Below are 14683 nucleotides of genomic sequence, written 5' to 3'. Positions count from 1 at the left end.
TAACTGGAATGCTGTGCTGGCTCTTTCTGGAGAGCATCTTTCTACATCTGCATGTGCAAGTCTCCAGTCATTCAGCTTTTGCCCAATACTTGAATGCACAATTGTCTTTGTTTGCCTGTGTGAATTGCCTTTGCTACTTGTGCTCCTTTCTGGTCTCTGCACGGTGTTGAGGGTCACTGATCGACACCTTTGCTATCCTTTATACAGCTTACTGCAAGAACTCAGTGGATGGACTCTGGTACTGTTTTGATGACAGTGAAGTTCAGCAGCTCTTGGATGAAGATGTCTGCAAGCAGACTGCCTACATCCTGTTCTACCAGCGGCGAAGCACTATCCCTTCCTGGTCAGCAAACAGTTCTTTAGCAGGTAATGTGTTGTATTTCCATGGACTTGGTCCCAACATAGTAGATGAGAGTGTTTCATTAAGGTTCCAGCTCCTGTTTGCTGTCCAGTGATTGTTCTGGGAAATCTGTTCTGAGTGGAAACTTGGCGAGCACAGAATCAGACTGACTGTAAAGCACTAGAATCTGATATCCTTGAGTAAAAATAGAATGGTGAACTAGACCACCCTAGGCATGATGGAACTCTGTCCAGCAAGATTTGTCACAAAAGTACACCTATTTGCAACTTGGCTGCAAGTTTTATAAAGTTCCCTTTGACCTGCGATTCCATGGCTGTGAAACAAATGTAAATTTAAAAGGTGGTTGTAATTGTTTGATTTCAAAGTTTTCTGAGGACTTGACATCCTGTTGAGTCTTCCACAGAAGGCTGTGGATGCCACAGAAGGCTGCGGAGGCCAAGTCAATGGAGATTTTTAAGGTGGAGATGCATAGATACTTGATTAGTACGGGTGTCAGGGGTTATGTGGAGAAGGCAGGAGAATGGGGTTAAGAGGGAAAGATAGATCAGCCATGATTGAATAGCAGAGTAGACTTGATGGACTGAATGGCCTAACTCTGCTCCTACAACATGACAATAAACAATAGGTGCAGGAGTAGGCCATTTGGCCCTTCGAACCAGCACCGCCATTCAATGTGATCATGGCAAATCATCCCCAATCAGTCCTATAAGATGAGGCAGGTAATGACTTAATCAGATGGGTGGATGGGTATTTGGGAAGTGATCTGCTCCTGCTGCTAATGCAGGACATCTCTGCTCCTGATTTACAGCCTTGAGATTAACAATGCCATCTGAAATGCATTTTGAGTGGACATAGGCTAGAAATTCCCACTCATCAGTGGAGATGTAGCATTTCTTCAAGGAGACTGAGTATATCCTTGAATCTTTTCCTTTGTTTACCTGGTAATTTATTCTTATGACTAAATTCAGAATAGAGAGAGAGCAGACAGTATTGAGCTATAACACTGATGACAACCTGCTGATCAGAGTATCTCCCTACTAAATCTACTTTCCTACTAAGCCCGTTTCTTTACTAGGTCAATAAATTGTTTTCAACAACTTGAGCTAACTTTAGCTCTTTTATTGTCTTTTTATGAGGGATTGTATCAAATGCCTTCTGAACATGCAATAAAAACGACAGCATAGATTGTCTGAGTCTACTGGTTTTGTAATCTAATGCAGAAAATTCATTCAACTTTGTCAGGTGCAATCTTCCCTTTCCAAATCTAAGATGGTATTACTCAGATGAAAATATTGAAAGTGTTCAATTACTGTATTCTCAGTTACAGACTTTAGTAACTCTCTGATAATAGATCCCAGGCTAGGAAAAGTTTTAATTGGGCAAATGTTGTTGATTGTTTCCTTTAAGTTTGGAATAAAAATGATCTGGTCCCTCGGAATTTCTCACTTTTTAGTACACGTACCTTTCTGCCATGAACCAGTCTGTTCATTCCCATTTGTATGAAAGTCAAGTTCCCTGTTGAAAGCATCTCGCCTTTGAAAAATGTTTGTCTAATCTCCCATGTTTATATCCTACCACTACACAGCTACAACTAGGGGATTAATGTGCAGCTTCCACTTTTCCTACTCCACCCAGTTTCCACTGTCCCCTCATCATTGAATTTATCCCTAACCACAACAGATATTTATTTCACGTCACCATCATTCCTTTTATCTCCATTTCTGACTCCTAGTGATGGCCCTGAGTCAATATGTAGTAACTGAATGTTTGCCTCAGATTATTCATTGAACTCGGTAATTTTTATGGCAAACATGTAATTGAGCTACACAACCTAATGTGAACATACCAGCCCCATGCTACTGCTACTACATGTGGGTGCCAAAGATATTGAGGTCGAGACGGACTGTCCAGATATTTCTCGGATTAAACAATTTCTCATTTAACCATTCACTTTTCCAATTTTGAGAACTTCCTTTTTTTTGCTTTTCCATTGAATTCACCACGCTTGGAAAGTGTTACACCCAGAATGGGACATAATTTCCAGTTATTTCCAGAGCGATTAATTTGGTGTTTTGTAAAGGCTCCCTATGACTGTCTTCTTGTACTCTGTGCCTTTATTCATATAGCCCAGATCCCTTTACTTCCTTAAAACAATTTTCTCATTGTCACCATGAACAAACTATAAACTTCTATACACAAGGATGTCCCTTCTCTTTTTAGAATTGTGCCACCCAGTTAATAGAATATGTGTATTTGTCCAAAATGTAACATTTCATGTTTCTCGTGGCATTGGTCTGTACACCTTGTTGAAATCCTTGATCTGAAACATAATAGTCCCGGCCATCGTTAAGTTATAAGGATAATTTTATTTTTCTCTACAGTGTTACCTGATCTGTTGGGTATTTCCTGCAACCACGACAGCTTGTATCACAGAGTCTCGGCATTTTCCACATTTCTTCTATTACATTCTGTTACATATCTGATGCGATAAGTAAGCTTTCACCACCTCCTCTACAGCTGGCACACTATTGTCGCCTGTGTCATTTTGTCTATCCTAGTCTCTATCCTGCTACAAGCATTTCCTTTGTTCTCACCACCCACCCTCTTCTCTCTAAACATGTTTGATTTCAAAGTTTTCCGAGGACTTGACATCCTGTCGTGACTTCAGTATTTTTCTTACAGGTATTCCAATGCATAAACACCCATCCAATGTTGCCCATTTGCACTGCAGGTTAAGGAGCCAGAGAGATTTAGTCATAATCTTAAATTTCCATTTTGGAATGGAAGTTTTTTGAAGATGTAGCCTAACATACCAAACGCTAATCTTACAGGTTCCAAATTCTTCACGCTTGCATGAATTGAAATGTTATATTAAAATAGGACGCATCAGGTACAGGGTCAGGATGGAGTCGCAGATGGAGCAGCAGGACACCAGACGCCTTTGGCAGAGGCTACGGACTATAACTAACTACCAGAGCAGCACCCCCTCAACCGGCACCTCCCTAGCTGACGGCCTGAACTCTTTCTACGCACGATTCGAGACGAGCAACATCACTCCTAGCTCGCCGGCTAACAATAACACCGCTAGCGCACTGGCTAGCGAGGCTGGAGGGAGGCCCACCGCTGGTGATGTGCACACATTCATGTTGTCCGAGCACGAGGAGGGCTCTGACGCATGTGAACACGAGGAAAGCTGTAGGCCCAGATGCCCTTATGTCTTGTGCCACTCAGCTAGCTCCAGTGCTCACCACTATATTCAACCTCTCCCTGGCCAAGTCCGTGGTCCCTGCCTGCTTCGAAAGATCCATCATTGTACCTGTACCAAAAAATGCCTCTCCAGCTTGTTTGAATGACTACCGACCGGTGGCCCTCACCTCGGCGGTCATGAAATGCTTCTAGCGGCTGATCAAGAACAACATCTGCGCCTTCCTCCCTCGCAACATGGACCCGCTACAGTTTGCATACCGTCCGAACAGATCCATGGACGATGCGGTCTCCCAGGTTCTGCACACCGCTCTCTCTCACCTGGACAGCCAGAAGCAGGGCTATGTGAGGATGCTGTTCATTGACTTCAGTTCAGCCTTCAATACGGTAGTCCCCACCAGACTTGCTGAGGAACTGCTGGAGCTGGGGGTTAACACTCCCCTGTGTGCCTGGGTCCTGGACTTTCTCACTGCCAGGCCCCAGGTAGTCAAGATGGGAAGACATACATCGAACACCCTCACCCTGAACACAGGATCCCCCCAGGGTTGCGTCCTCAACGTCCTCTACATCAGAAGGTGCAGATCCAGAGCCAGTTTAGCTCCGACTCCATAATCCAGTTTGCTGATGACACTGGTGGTGGGCCTGATCTCCAATAACAATGAGAAGGCCTACTGGGAGGAGGTGGCTGATCTGGCACTCTGGTGTCAGGACAACAGCCTCCTCTTGAATGTCACAAAAACTAAGGAGCTGATTGTGGACTTTAGAAGGGCACAACATCCGAGGATGTACACGCCACTGGAGATAAATGGGGCTATTGTGGATAGGGTGAGCTGCTTTAAATACCTGGGAGTCCACATCACAGAGGATGTGATATGGACAACACACGCTTCCGCACTGGTGAGTAAGGCAAGGCAGCGCCTTTATCACCTCAGGCAGCTGAGGAAATTCAGAGTCTCTCTGAGGATACTTCAGTGCTTCTACTCTGGGGCTGTAGAAAGCATCTTGTCAGGCAACATCACAATCTGGTTTGGGAACTGCTCTGCCCAGGACAGGAAGGTTCTGCAGAGAGTAGTGCGTTCGGCTGAACGCACTATGGGAACTACACTCACCCCCCCTGCAGGACCTATACATCAGAAGGTGCAGATCCAGAGCCAGCAACATTATGGGGGACCCCTACCACCCCAGCAACCGACTGTTCCAGCTGCTACGGTCATGTAAAACGCCTCTGCTATCATGCCGTGAAAACAGAGGATGAGACGGAGATTCTTCCCACAGGCCATCAGGGCTGTAAACTCTTATCTCACCAGGGACTAATTTACTATACTAATTTACTGTTGTGTCTTGCTTCCCTGCTGTACAACTCTCTCACTCTATGCAACTGCTTGGTGAATCATAACAAGTTAGCATTCTATAGAAGTGATTCAACTGGGCACGGGAGCATAGCGAACCGTCAACATTAAAATAAAAAAGTTATGTTGTCATTTATTTATTATTATTATTATTTTTTAATAATATTTTTATTAGAAGTAGACATATTATAAAGTATAGTTACATATTATAGTAAAAAAACTTTTCATATACATCAGTCATACATTATTAAAATTTTCAATTGTCGATTACTTCTGCTTCTAGTGTTTTTTTTAATATAGAAAAAGAGAGAATAAAGCGTTACAAATATCAAAAAAACAGAAAAGGTGGAATGGATTACTTATAATGCGTCATTAGAGATAGGTTCGTAGATTATAAAGTATGACTTTTCATCTAAGGACTAGTTTCAGTTGGGTTTTCGTGCTGGGCCAGTCTATCCCGTCAGATAATTAATGAATGGAGCCCATATTTTATCAAAAAGTTCTTGTTTGTCCATTAAGACAAGTCTAATTCTTTCTAGATCTAGGGTCTCCGACATTTCCACAATCCACATTTTAATTGTGGGGGTTGTAGGGCCTTTCCAAAATGTTAATATTAATTTTTCCCGGTTATTATACTGTAGCCGAGGACATTTCTTTGGCTTGTTGTGAGTGTTGTCATTTCTAAATGTCATTGGTTATACCTCTATTTATTGACGGGAAATAGATATTGCAGCTGTCACCTTTTCTGCTAATTGGACTGTACAATCATCAACTCTTTACCAGTTTCCCTTCTGGGCGATATTATTAATGTTTCAGGGTAAATATCCCTCATCAGAGCTGGGAGAGAGAGATATAGTAACCAAGTTCCAGAGAAAGTGGAATGTTGGACGGTTGGAACAAAGGGAAATATCTGTGCTAGGTCAACATCAGTTCAAATGGATCAATGGGTGCAGTTGGAGGTTAATTACACTACTTTGGCTGTGTTAGGTATTTTTAATAGCAGGCTTAAAGGACATACCCAGCAGGTTAGGCTGTACTGATGGTGAAAGAAGTGTCATATATTGATCACATTCAGTTAAACAACTTTTTGTATTTGTCCTGCCACATTCATAAATTTGCATACCTACAGCCACCCTCTCATCTATCCCTTTCCTAGGAATGCATGAACTCTGTTAATGTCTCCTTATTATTTACTACATTGCCAGGTATTGCTTCAAAAATCTAAATTATCCCTTGTATACTTTCCTGGGAACGGTACTATATGTCCCAATCCAAAAACACTGCCATGCTCCCTTTGCTCTGCTTTTTGTTTCATGCAATCATGCTGCTGCTGCTGCCCAGTTGATCCCAAGAGTTTAGGAAATCTGGTACTTTGTCAAACCCCTTTTCAATGTAATCACAGTTGGTTCATCAAACACACAAGTTGTTTATCTAAATGGTTCTACATTTAATTTGTTTCATTTGTTAGGTCATACGTTTCCAAATGTTGATTAACTTTCTCCCTGATTATCGCCTGCAATAGATTCTTCATATTGGCTTTACTGACTTGTGTACACGGGGATACACCATTTGTTACCCAACAGGCTTCTGGTGACAATAAAATGTGACGAAGAAACTGTTTGGACTGAAGATAGACACAAAATGCTGGAATAACTCAGCAGGTCAGGCAGCATTTCTGGAGAAACCCCCCTGCAATCCCTCTCTCTCCACCTATCACTCACCCTAGTTGTCCTGCAGTTCCATTGGTCGAATCCATTTATTCCTCCGTTATCACCTCTTCCACAGCCAACAGTGGACCATTGTGGGCTCCACCTTTCCTTGGTCATCATGTGCCCGCTCTGATTTGTTCTGAACCTTTTCACACCTAGTTTCCCTCCCCCCCTGATTCTCAGTCTCAATGTGCCTGGAAGGTCATGTTTGACTAATCTTCTTGAATTTTTTGAAGAGGTTACTCGGGAAATTGATGAGGGTAAAGCAGTGGATGTTGTATATATGGACTTCAGTAAGGCCTTTGACAAGGTTCCTCATGGAAGGTTGGTTAAGAAGGTTCAATGGTTGGGTATTAATGGTGGAGTAGCAAGATGGATTCAACAGTGGCTGAACGGGAGATGCCAGAGAGTAATGTTGGATGGTTGTTTGTCATGTTGGAGGTCAGTGACTAGTGGGGTGCCATAGGGATCTGTGTTGGGTCCACTGTTGTTTGTCATGTATATCAATGATCTGGATGATGGTGTGGTAAATTGGATTAGTAAGTATGCAGATGATACTAAGATAGGTGGTGTTGTAGATAATGAAGTAGATTTTCAAAGTCTACAGGGAGATTTATGCCAGTTGGAAGAGTGGGCTGAAAGATGGCAGATGGAGTTTAATGCTGATAAGTGCGAGTTGCTACATCTTGGCAGGACAAATTAAAATAGGACGTACATGGTAAATGGTAGGGAATTGAAGAATGCAGTTGAACAGAGGGATCTAGGAATAACTGCACAGTTCCCTGAAAGTGGAATCTCATGTAGATAGGGTGGTAAAGAAAGATTTTGGTGTGCTGGCCTTTATAAATCAGAGCATTGAGTATAGAAGTTGGGATGTAATGTTAAAATTGTACAAGGCATTGGTGAGGCCAATTCTGGAGTATGGTGTACAATTTTGGTCGCCTAATTATAGGAAGGATGTCAACAAAATAGAGTGAGTACAGAGGAGATTTACTAGAATGTTGCCTGGGTTTCAGCAACTAAGTTACAGAGAAAGGTTGAACAAGTTAGGGCTTTATTCTTTGGAGCACAGAAGGTTAAGGGGGGACTTGATAGAGGTCTTTAAAATGATGAGAGGGATAGACATAGTTGACGTGGATAAGCTTTCCCACTGAGAGTAGGGAAGATTCAAACAAGGGGACATGACTTGAGAATTAAGGGACAGAAGTTTAGGGGTAACATGAGGGGGAACTTCTTTACTCAGAGTGGTGGCTGTGTGGAATGAGCTTCCAGTGAAGGTGGTGGAGGCAGGTTCGTTTTTATCATTTAAAAATAAATTGGATAGTTATATGGACGGGAAAGGAATGGAGGGTTATGGTCTGAGCGCAGGTATATGGGACTAGGGGAGAATACGTGTTCGGCACGGACTAGAAGGGTCGAGATGGCCTGTTTCCGTGCTGTAATTGTTGTATGGTTATATGGTTAATAAGGGTTTCAACCTGAAATGTCACCTATTCCTTTTCTCCAGAGATGCTACCTGACCCGGTGAGTTACTCTAGCATTTTGTTTCTCCGTCAGGTGGCATTCCATTTCCAAGGAGGATGAAAATAATTTGGCTAGAAACATCCACATATCCATTATAATTTCCTCTGTTACTTAGTACCAAAGCAGCCCAACTGAACCAAGAAGGCTTTCTCATTTGAGGATAATTAATCTTTTCATTGGTTTCATTTTATCTAATAACATATTCATTATCATTACTGTCTTCTTGTATCATCTATAGTGGCAGCATCACTTCCAGTGGGAGTAAAAAAAAAGTAGAATACTTGTTTATTATTTCAATGCAATCAGTTGAAAGTTTTTGAGAGACATCTGATTTTGATTGAAAATTCGATGATAATTTACATGAAATACATTTTGCTTCAATGCAGAGGTTTGATTTTTTTCTTCATGTCAATATTAAGGTTCTACCAGTTCATCTCTCTGCGAGCATTGGGTGAATCGTCTCACAGGCAGCAAGCAACCTAGCATCACATCCACGGCATCTTCTCGCCGGACATCTCTCGTCTCGCTTTCTGAATCGGTGGAGTTTACGCAGGATCGCAGCGATCAGGATGACGGTATGGTTTGCTTAATCTTCACCTCCCTTCTAATTCTTCCATAATTCTACTTGCATAATTTTTCATATCTCTGGCAATAACAGTCTGAGAACTGGAGCAGTAAGGGAGGAAAGATGAGTGAGGGGGTGGGAGGGTTTGAGTGCCTGAAATAAAGCTGTTTAAAAACAAATCTGTGCCTCTTAACCTCTTTCCCACCCAACGTCTCTAACCTCTCTCCAACTGTTTACCACCTGCCCCAAATTTAAGTATCCAGAATGAGAAATTGCTCTTTCCTGATTCTAATGATGATTCCTGCAGATGTGAGCATTCAAGCCCAAAGCCTGGCACTTGGCAGCAATGTATCCTCTCGTAGATTGCCAAGTGTCGCAACGTAAACTTAAAACTATGTATAAACACAGCTGTAATTTCTACATGGTGAAACCAAAATGTATAAAAAATACCCTTTAATAAAATCTGACAATGTGCACTTTAACCATATGTGATTTTTTTTCTATTACAAATCTCAAATTGTGGAGTACAGAGGCAAATAAATAAATGATGGGTCTTTGTCCCAAACATTAAGGAGGTCACCGTAAGTTCAAATTGTGTAGAAATAGGTCCAAGGAACCAATGAGATAAAGGGCTGCAAATTTGTTTCAGTGATGTTGATTGAGGAATAATCATTTGATTGAAAACTGAAGAGAGCATGCTGACTTCCCTTTATAACATTGCTGTGACATATTTTGCACCACTAGAGAGCATACATGGGCATTTTATTGAAAGATTATTATGCTCCACTGCTTTAGAGAATTGTCCAGATATTAAATATTGGTATGCTGATGGAACCAAAGCTCTTAATTATTAGTGTAGGAACTAACTGCGATGCTCGTTTACACTGAAGATAGGCACAAAATCCTGGAGTAACTCAGCGGGTCAGGCAGTATTTCTACAGAAAATGAATAGATAACGTTTCGGGTGGGGTTGAGTCTAAAGAAGGGTCTCGATCCAAAATGTCACCTATTCCTTTTCTCCAGAGATGCTGCCTGCTGCACTGAGTTACTCCAGCATTTTGTGTTGACCTTCGATTTAAACCAGCATCTGCAGTTCTTTCCTACAGAATTAGATCCCACATGTGAAAGCGCTACTAATTGCTTGCCAGCATTTTACAAAGCAATATTTAAAAGCTGTGTTTAATTCTAAGACTTGGGTGCAGAAGGTGTTAACCTTGCTTTGTGATGTCCATACCATCAGTGCAGGTAATGTGACATCATAAAGGGATTTTGCCCTAGTCTGTGACACGATTGCTGCTCATAATTTTTTATGACAGTCATATTAATTATTCTTGTTGTACAGGTGGCTTTTCTACTCGCCCTTTTGTGAGGAGCGTCCAACGCCAGAGCCTGTCATCCAGATCCTCATTTGCGAGCCCCTTGGCACTCAATGAGAACGGAGTTAAATCTCAGAGGACATTATCAAGTAAACTGCACATGCGGTCCAACTCTCCATCACCGTTCTCCTTCGAGTCACCCACTCACAGCCCGTCTCCAACAGCAGATCTACGGGGTCACAAGAGCCCCAACATGGGCACTCCCCCACTTCAAGGTCAGGAGGAAACCTCTGCCAGTGTCTCTGGAAGGGCACCCCTTGCTGTCATGGAAGGTTCGGTCCGAGAGGAAGAGGTGGGAGGTGTGGGGAAACCAGCTGGACAGAGATCTGCTTTACCCCTCAATAAAGTACTTGACTCGGGAGGCATGGACAAGCTGAATCCTTTGGATGATGCTGCTGCGGACAAGAAAAGCACACCAAATTTGAGCAGCCCTCGGGTTGCTAACACAAGTGCTGCATCTTTGGGTGAAGAGCAAAAGCAAAGGCAAGGCGTGATGGGAGCAGCTAATACAGAGAGTCCACAGAGGAAGTCTGGTTCCAGAGTGCCTCCTGAACAGGCTAAAGGCTCTTTAGCCAAACCTCAACTAACTCTGTCTTCATCTCTCAAGAACCCCCTGAAGGCTTCTATTGCACACGAAAAGGGTGAAACGAAAGCCGGAACCCGGCGCTCTACATCAGGCACGGTTCTCCGAAAGGAGGTGGATAAAAATCAACAGCTGACGGGTTTATCCGCCTCTCAACAGAAACCGAAGATACCCCCGACTTCCCCGCAGTCGCCTTCGCCAACACGTAAAAAAGTACTAGGAAGGTCCAAAACTGCCGAGGGCCACTCGAAACGCAGTCCATCTCCCGAAAAACGCAAGTTGACATCTTCGAAAGCCAACAGCACGGGCAAGTTGGCGCACGCTAAGCCAGGGAGCCGATTGGAGAACAGAAGACTGAGGAATTCAAGTAGCAGCTCCTCCGTGACAGAAGCAAAGTCCTCGGACACTAACTCGAGAACTGACTTGAGAAGAGACAGCAGCAGGTCCGACGACAAAGGCCTGTCGTTCTTTCGGGCTGCACTGAGGCAGAAAGAGAGCCGGAGGTCGGCCGATCTGGGGAAGAGCAACATTCTTGCCAAGAAGACAGCAGATGGACCTTCCAGGGTGGCAAGCAAAAAAATCTCGAGTGAAGGTCCATCCAAGGAGGGCAGGCGGTTGACGAGCGAACAGCCCCCTACTGCATCAGCCTCTGCTCTGGCACTGACTGGGAAAACCACGCCACGAGGGAAGCAATCGAGCAGGGAAGCCACCCCCACCAAGTATCCATTACTTCCTGCTGCCAAATCCAAGTCATCCTCGCCAGATGTAGGAACTCAATCTCCATCAGTCAGAAAGAAGCCCGGAGAAAAGACATTTAAATCCAGAAAGATTGTTACTAGCAGCATGCAGTCATCTGCTCGTCATAACAAAAAGTAATGTGAAAATCAAATCAGAAGGAAAAACACTTCTCCAAAATTGCTAGTCTGGCGTTGTTTCTGCAACACTTTACTTTCTCTATGCCTCCCTCTTGCTTTTCCTCTCCTAACCCTAATTTTTAAACAAGCTTAATCTTGGAGGAAGATTTTGTTTTGCATTTAATGTGCCTACATTGGTGACAAAAGCTATTGATTTAGGCACCTTTTGTTGTGCCATCAAACCAAATGATTGCCACATGACATAGGCGTGTGGTGTGAGGATCATGCAGCTTGCTCATCATTGCCATCCTCCTCCTTCCCACCAATTCTGGAGATTTCCCTTCTTTGGTGGGTTTTAATGCAGCACTTTGTATTGACCTTCAGACTTGCTTTTGTTGCAGAATAACACTGTGTACTGTTCAATGAATGATTTGATTTTAAATTTTTTTTATAAATGTTCTTTTTAAATCTAATAACTGCTGCACGCTCTGAAGAAGCCATCGTTAAATAATCAATTTCTTTTTCCCCTATAGCATTTGTTTGCTTAATGCCATGTTAACACCTTGCTGTCCATTCACAGTACTGTTCAACAGCAAGTCTCAGGTTAACATGCAAGGAATAAATGGGAGCAATAACAATTTCAATTGGAATATGCCCACTTTCTGAAACAATGACAGGCCCCATGTGCTAGCAACCTTTTTTGCTGCAGAAGGAAAAGTGATTGAGATGGAATGTAACAATATGCAATGCTCCTATCATAGTTCTTTTGTTGTTTGGTTCAATCCCAAATCAGTATATCACACGTGGTTTAGTGGTTACAAACAGCTTGAATGACATCTGATTCATGAGTTGGATTTTAACAACACTTGTGGCTTCTGATACCATGAGCTGAAAATGTGGATCTCCAGGTTATCCAAAGGCTTGAAAACCATGCAAAAATCCTTCAGTCTTGGTTCAAGTGTCATAACTGGTCTAAGACTGATCTCCCAGATTGCCACCGTTTTATTGCTTGAAATGAAACAATGACACCTGGTTGCAGAGTTCTCACTCTGCTATAATAATTCAGTACTTGGAAAAAGAGTTCAGCTGAATTGCTGTTTGGCCAGAAGCACACGCTGACCCGTACACCCAAGACTGTGGGAAGGTATTTGTGGACACACTACGCTTATTGTAGATCCTGTGCCTTTGAAAGACGGCTGTTCCTGGTTGCCAAGCAACAAAGATAATCAGAAAAGTTTCCATATGCTTATTAATCCAATGATATCACAGCTGACCCAGGTCAATAATTAACTGCTCGTTCAGTCTCAATTATCAAAAATTGGCTTAAAAAAAAAATTAAGCCCCAGTTTACATTTTGAGACGATGCTCGATTTTATTTTAAGTTCAGTATCTAATCACATTGATTTGTTTGCACTGTGGCCAGTTGGTTAATTGTGCCTGTGCTCACTCTTTGAAAGAAATGTCCAATTGTTTGCACTCTCCAGTTATTTCTTCATGGCCCTGCAGGCTTGTCTTTTTTTTAAAAACATTTTTCCAATTCTCTTTTAAAAGTTCCAATTGAACATGCATTCCAGATTTTTCTTAATACATCATCATCTGGTTTTCCAATGTAATAATACAAACACATGAGATACAGCCTGCCAATAATTAGTGTTTGCCAATTACCTTTGTGGTATAATTTATCATGGACTTTACCCACAAGTGAAATTCTTCCACACTCATGTACAGTAACATTTGTCATAGACTCTGGTCATACATTGAATTACCTTCCATATCTCAGGGACAAATTTATATATAAATATTCAGTGATTCAGTCCCTGATTTGATCCATTAACTCTTTCTGATCAAATGCCAATTCAGTCTCTTGGAATGTAAGCAGAGTTGTTATTTACAAGAAGCACAAAAATAGTTTCTTGATTACAAACTTCACTATTTGGGTATATGCCCATTTTCCTAGCTTAGTGTGAACAAGCTTCTGCTTCTTTTAGTCTGGGCTTGCGTGTTTTAGTAACATTCTGCTCCTCTCAAATTGGTGGGGAACAGGAGTTGCTTGTGCACAATACTTCTCTATACTAGTTCCCAACAAAATGAAAAGACATTTTTGTTTTGCTATGTTGCTCAGCTGCAGACATCCTCAAGAAAACTTGAATCTGGCTGGCGTTCCAAGCTTACAACAAAACAAACATCTTTGTAGCTTTTCCGAACCATTTATCCTATCTATTGTGAGTGCCTGCGGAGCTGTCCCAATGTGAAGTGCACCATCTGATGTACAACTGAGCCAAGGAGCATGTAAAGATCCCGTTCTCCACCATGAACTGTGTGTTTGCCGAGTTATCTAGTCCCAGCTGGCATAATGGAAAAGGTGCTTCACTTAACATCATTGCCTCGTGAGTAGGGAAAGGTAGAATAGGAGCGGAGGGAGTGAAAATCTACTTGGAATAGTGAGATGGTGAAAGGTGAGCTGTTCACTGCTAGGGCCACTGGAGGGATATGTTCACGGGTATAATATTAGTGCAGGTATTGACAGTTTGCTGAATCTCCAAGCCTCCAGTCACTTCCCAGTTATGCACAAAATAAAAATGTTCTTCCCCTTGTTCATCTTTCTGTCTGCATGCACTTAACGCAATGTATTACTATGCAAGTGCTAGGGCATTGGTTGCACTGAGGTTCTTTGTAGTATGGTTATTTATTTTGATGTTGCATTCAATATTGAGTCGTGCAGTCCTGTATTTGAGGATGGTAGCCTGGCTGATCTCATTGTTTGCACAACTTGATTCACCTTTCCAGACTGATGTGTGTGATCAGTACGAGCGATTGTGAAATAATTTAAATGAGCAGAATCATGTAATTGGATGCGGTAGTCAAGTAGATATAAACCTGACATTCACTACTTTGTTAATAATGGCTGTACAAAACAACAATTTGGTAAAAGGTCAAATTATTCTGTGCTGACATTTTTTTTCCGAGAACTATATTGTAAGGACTCGTTTCTTTCCTACTTTGTCTTTCCCATGATTTTTGGAAGTAATTTTTGTTTGATTTTAATGAAGCCCCATCATTTTCAATGTTTCTAATAAGATTTATAAAGATGTGAAAGGTGATGATAATTTAATCACTTAAATGTATACATACACATATAAAAGTAGTCCAAGCTACCT

At 42.1% G+C, this 14683-nt stretch overlaps 1 protein-coding gene across 2 annotated transcripts in view; it reads left to right on the top strand.

Moving 5' to 3' along the window:
• Window positions 1-12795, top strand: part of usp31 (ubiquitin specific peptidase 31) — an 84010-nt gene extending 71215 nt beyond the window's left edge. For both annotated transcript variants that reach the window (XM_055651284.1, XM_055651283.1), the window contains exons 15-17: window positions 208-366; window positions 8567-8722; window positions 10055-12795. In XM_055651284.1, the coding sequence (XP_055507259.1) occupies window positions 208-366; window positions 8567-8722; window positions 10055-11547 (1808 nt within the window). In that variant the 3' untranslated portion in view covers window positions 11548-12795. The remainder of the gene's footprint in view (window positions 1-207; window positions 367-8566; window positions 8723-10054) is intronic.
• Window positions 12796-14683: the final 1888 nt, after the last annotated feature.

Source organism: Leucoraja erinacea, chromosome 20, assembly GCF_028641065.1.
Source record: "Leucoraja erinacea ecotype New England chromosome 20, Leri_hhj_1, whole genome shotgun sequence".
In the NCBI taxonomy this organism is placed as follows: domain Eukaryota; kingdom Metazoa; phylum Chordata; class Chondrichthyes; order Rajiformes; family Rajidae; genus Leucoraja; species Leucoraja erinaceus.
This window is presented reverse-complemented; position numbering and strand designations above follow the sequence as displayed.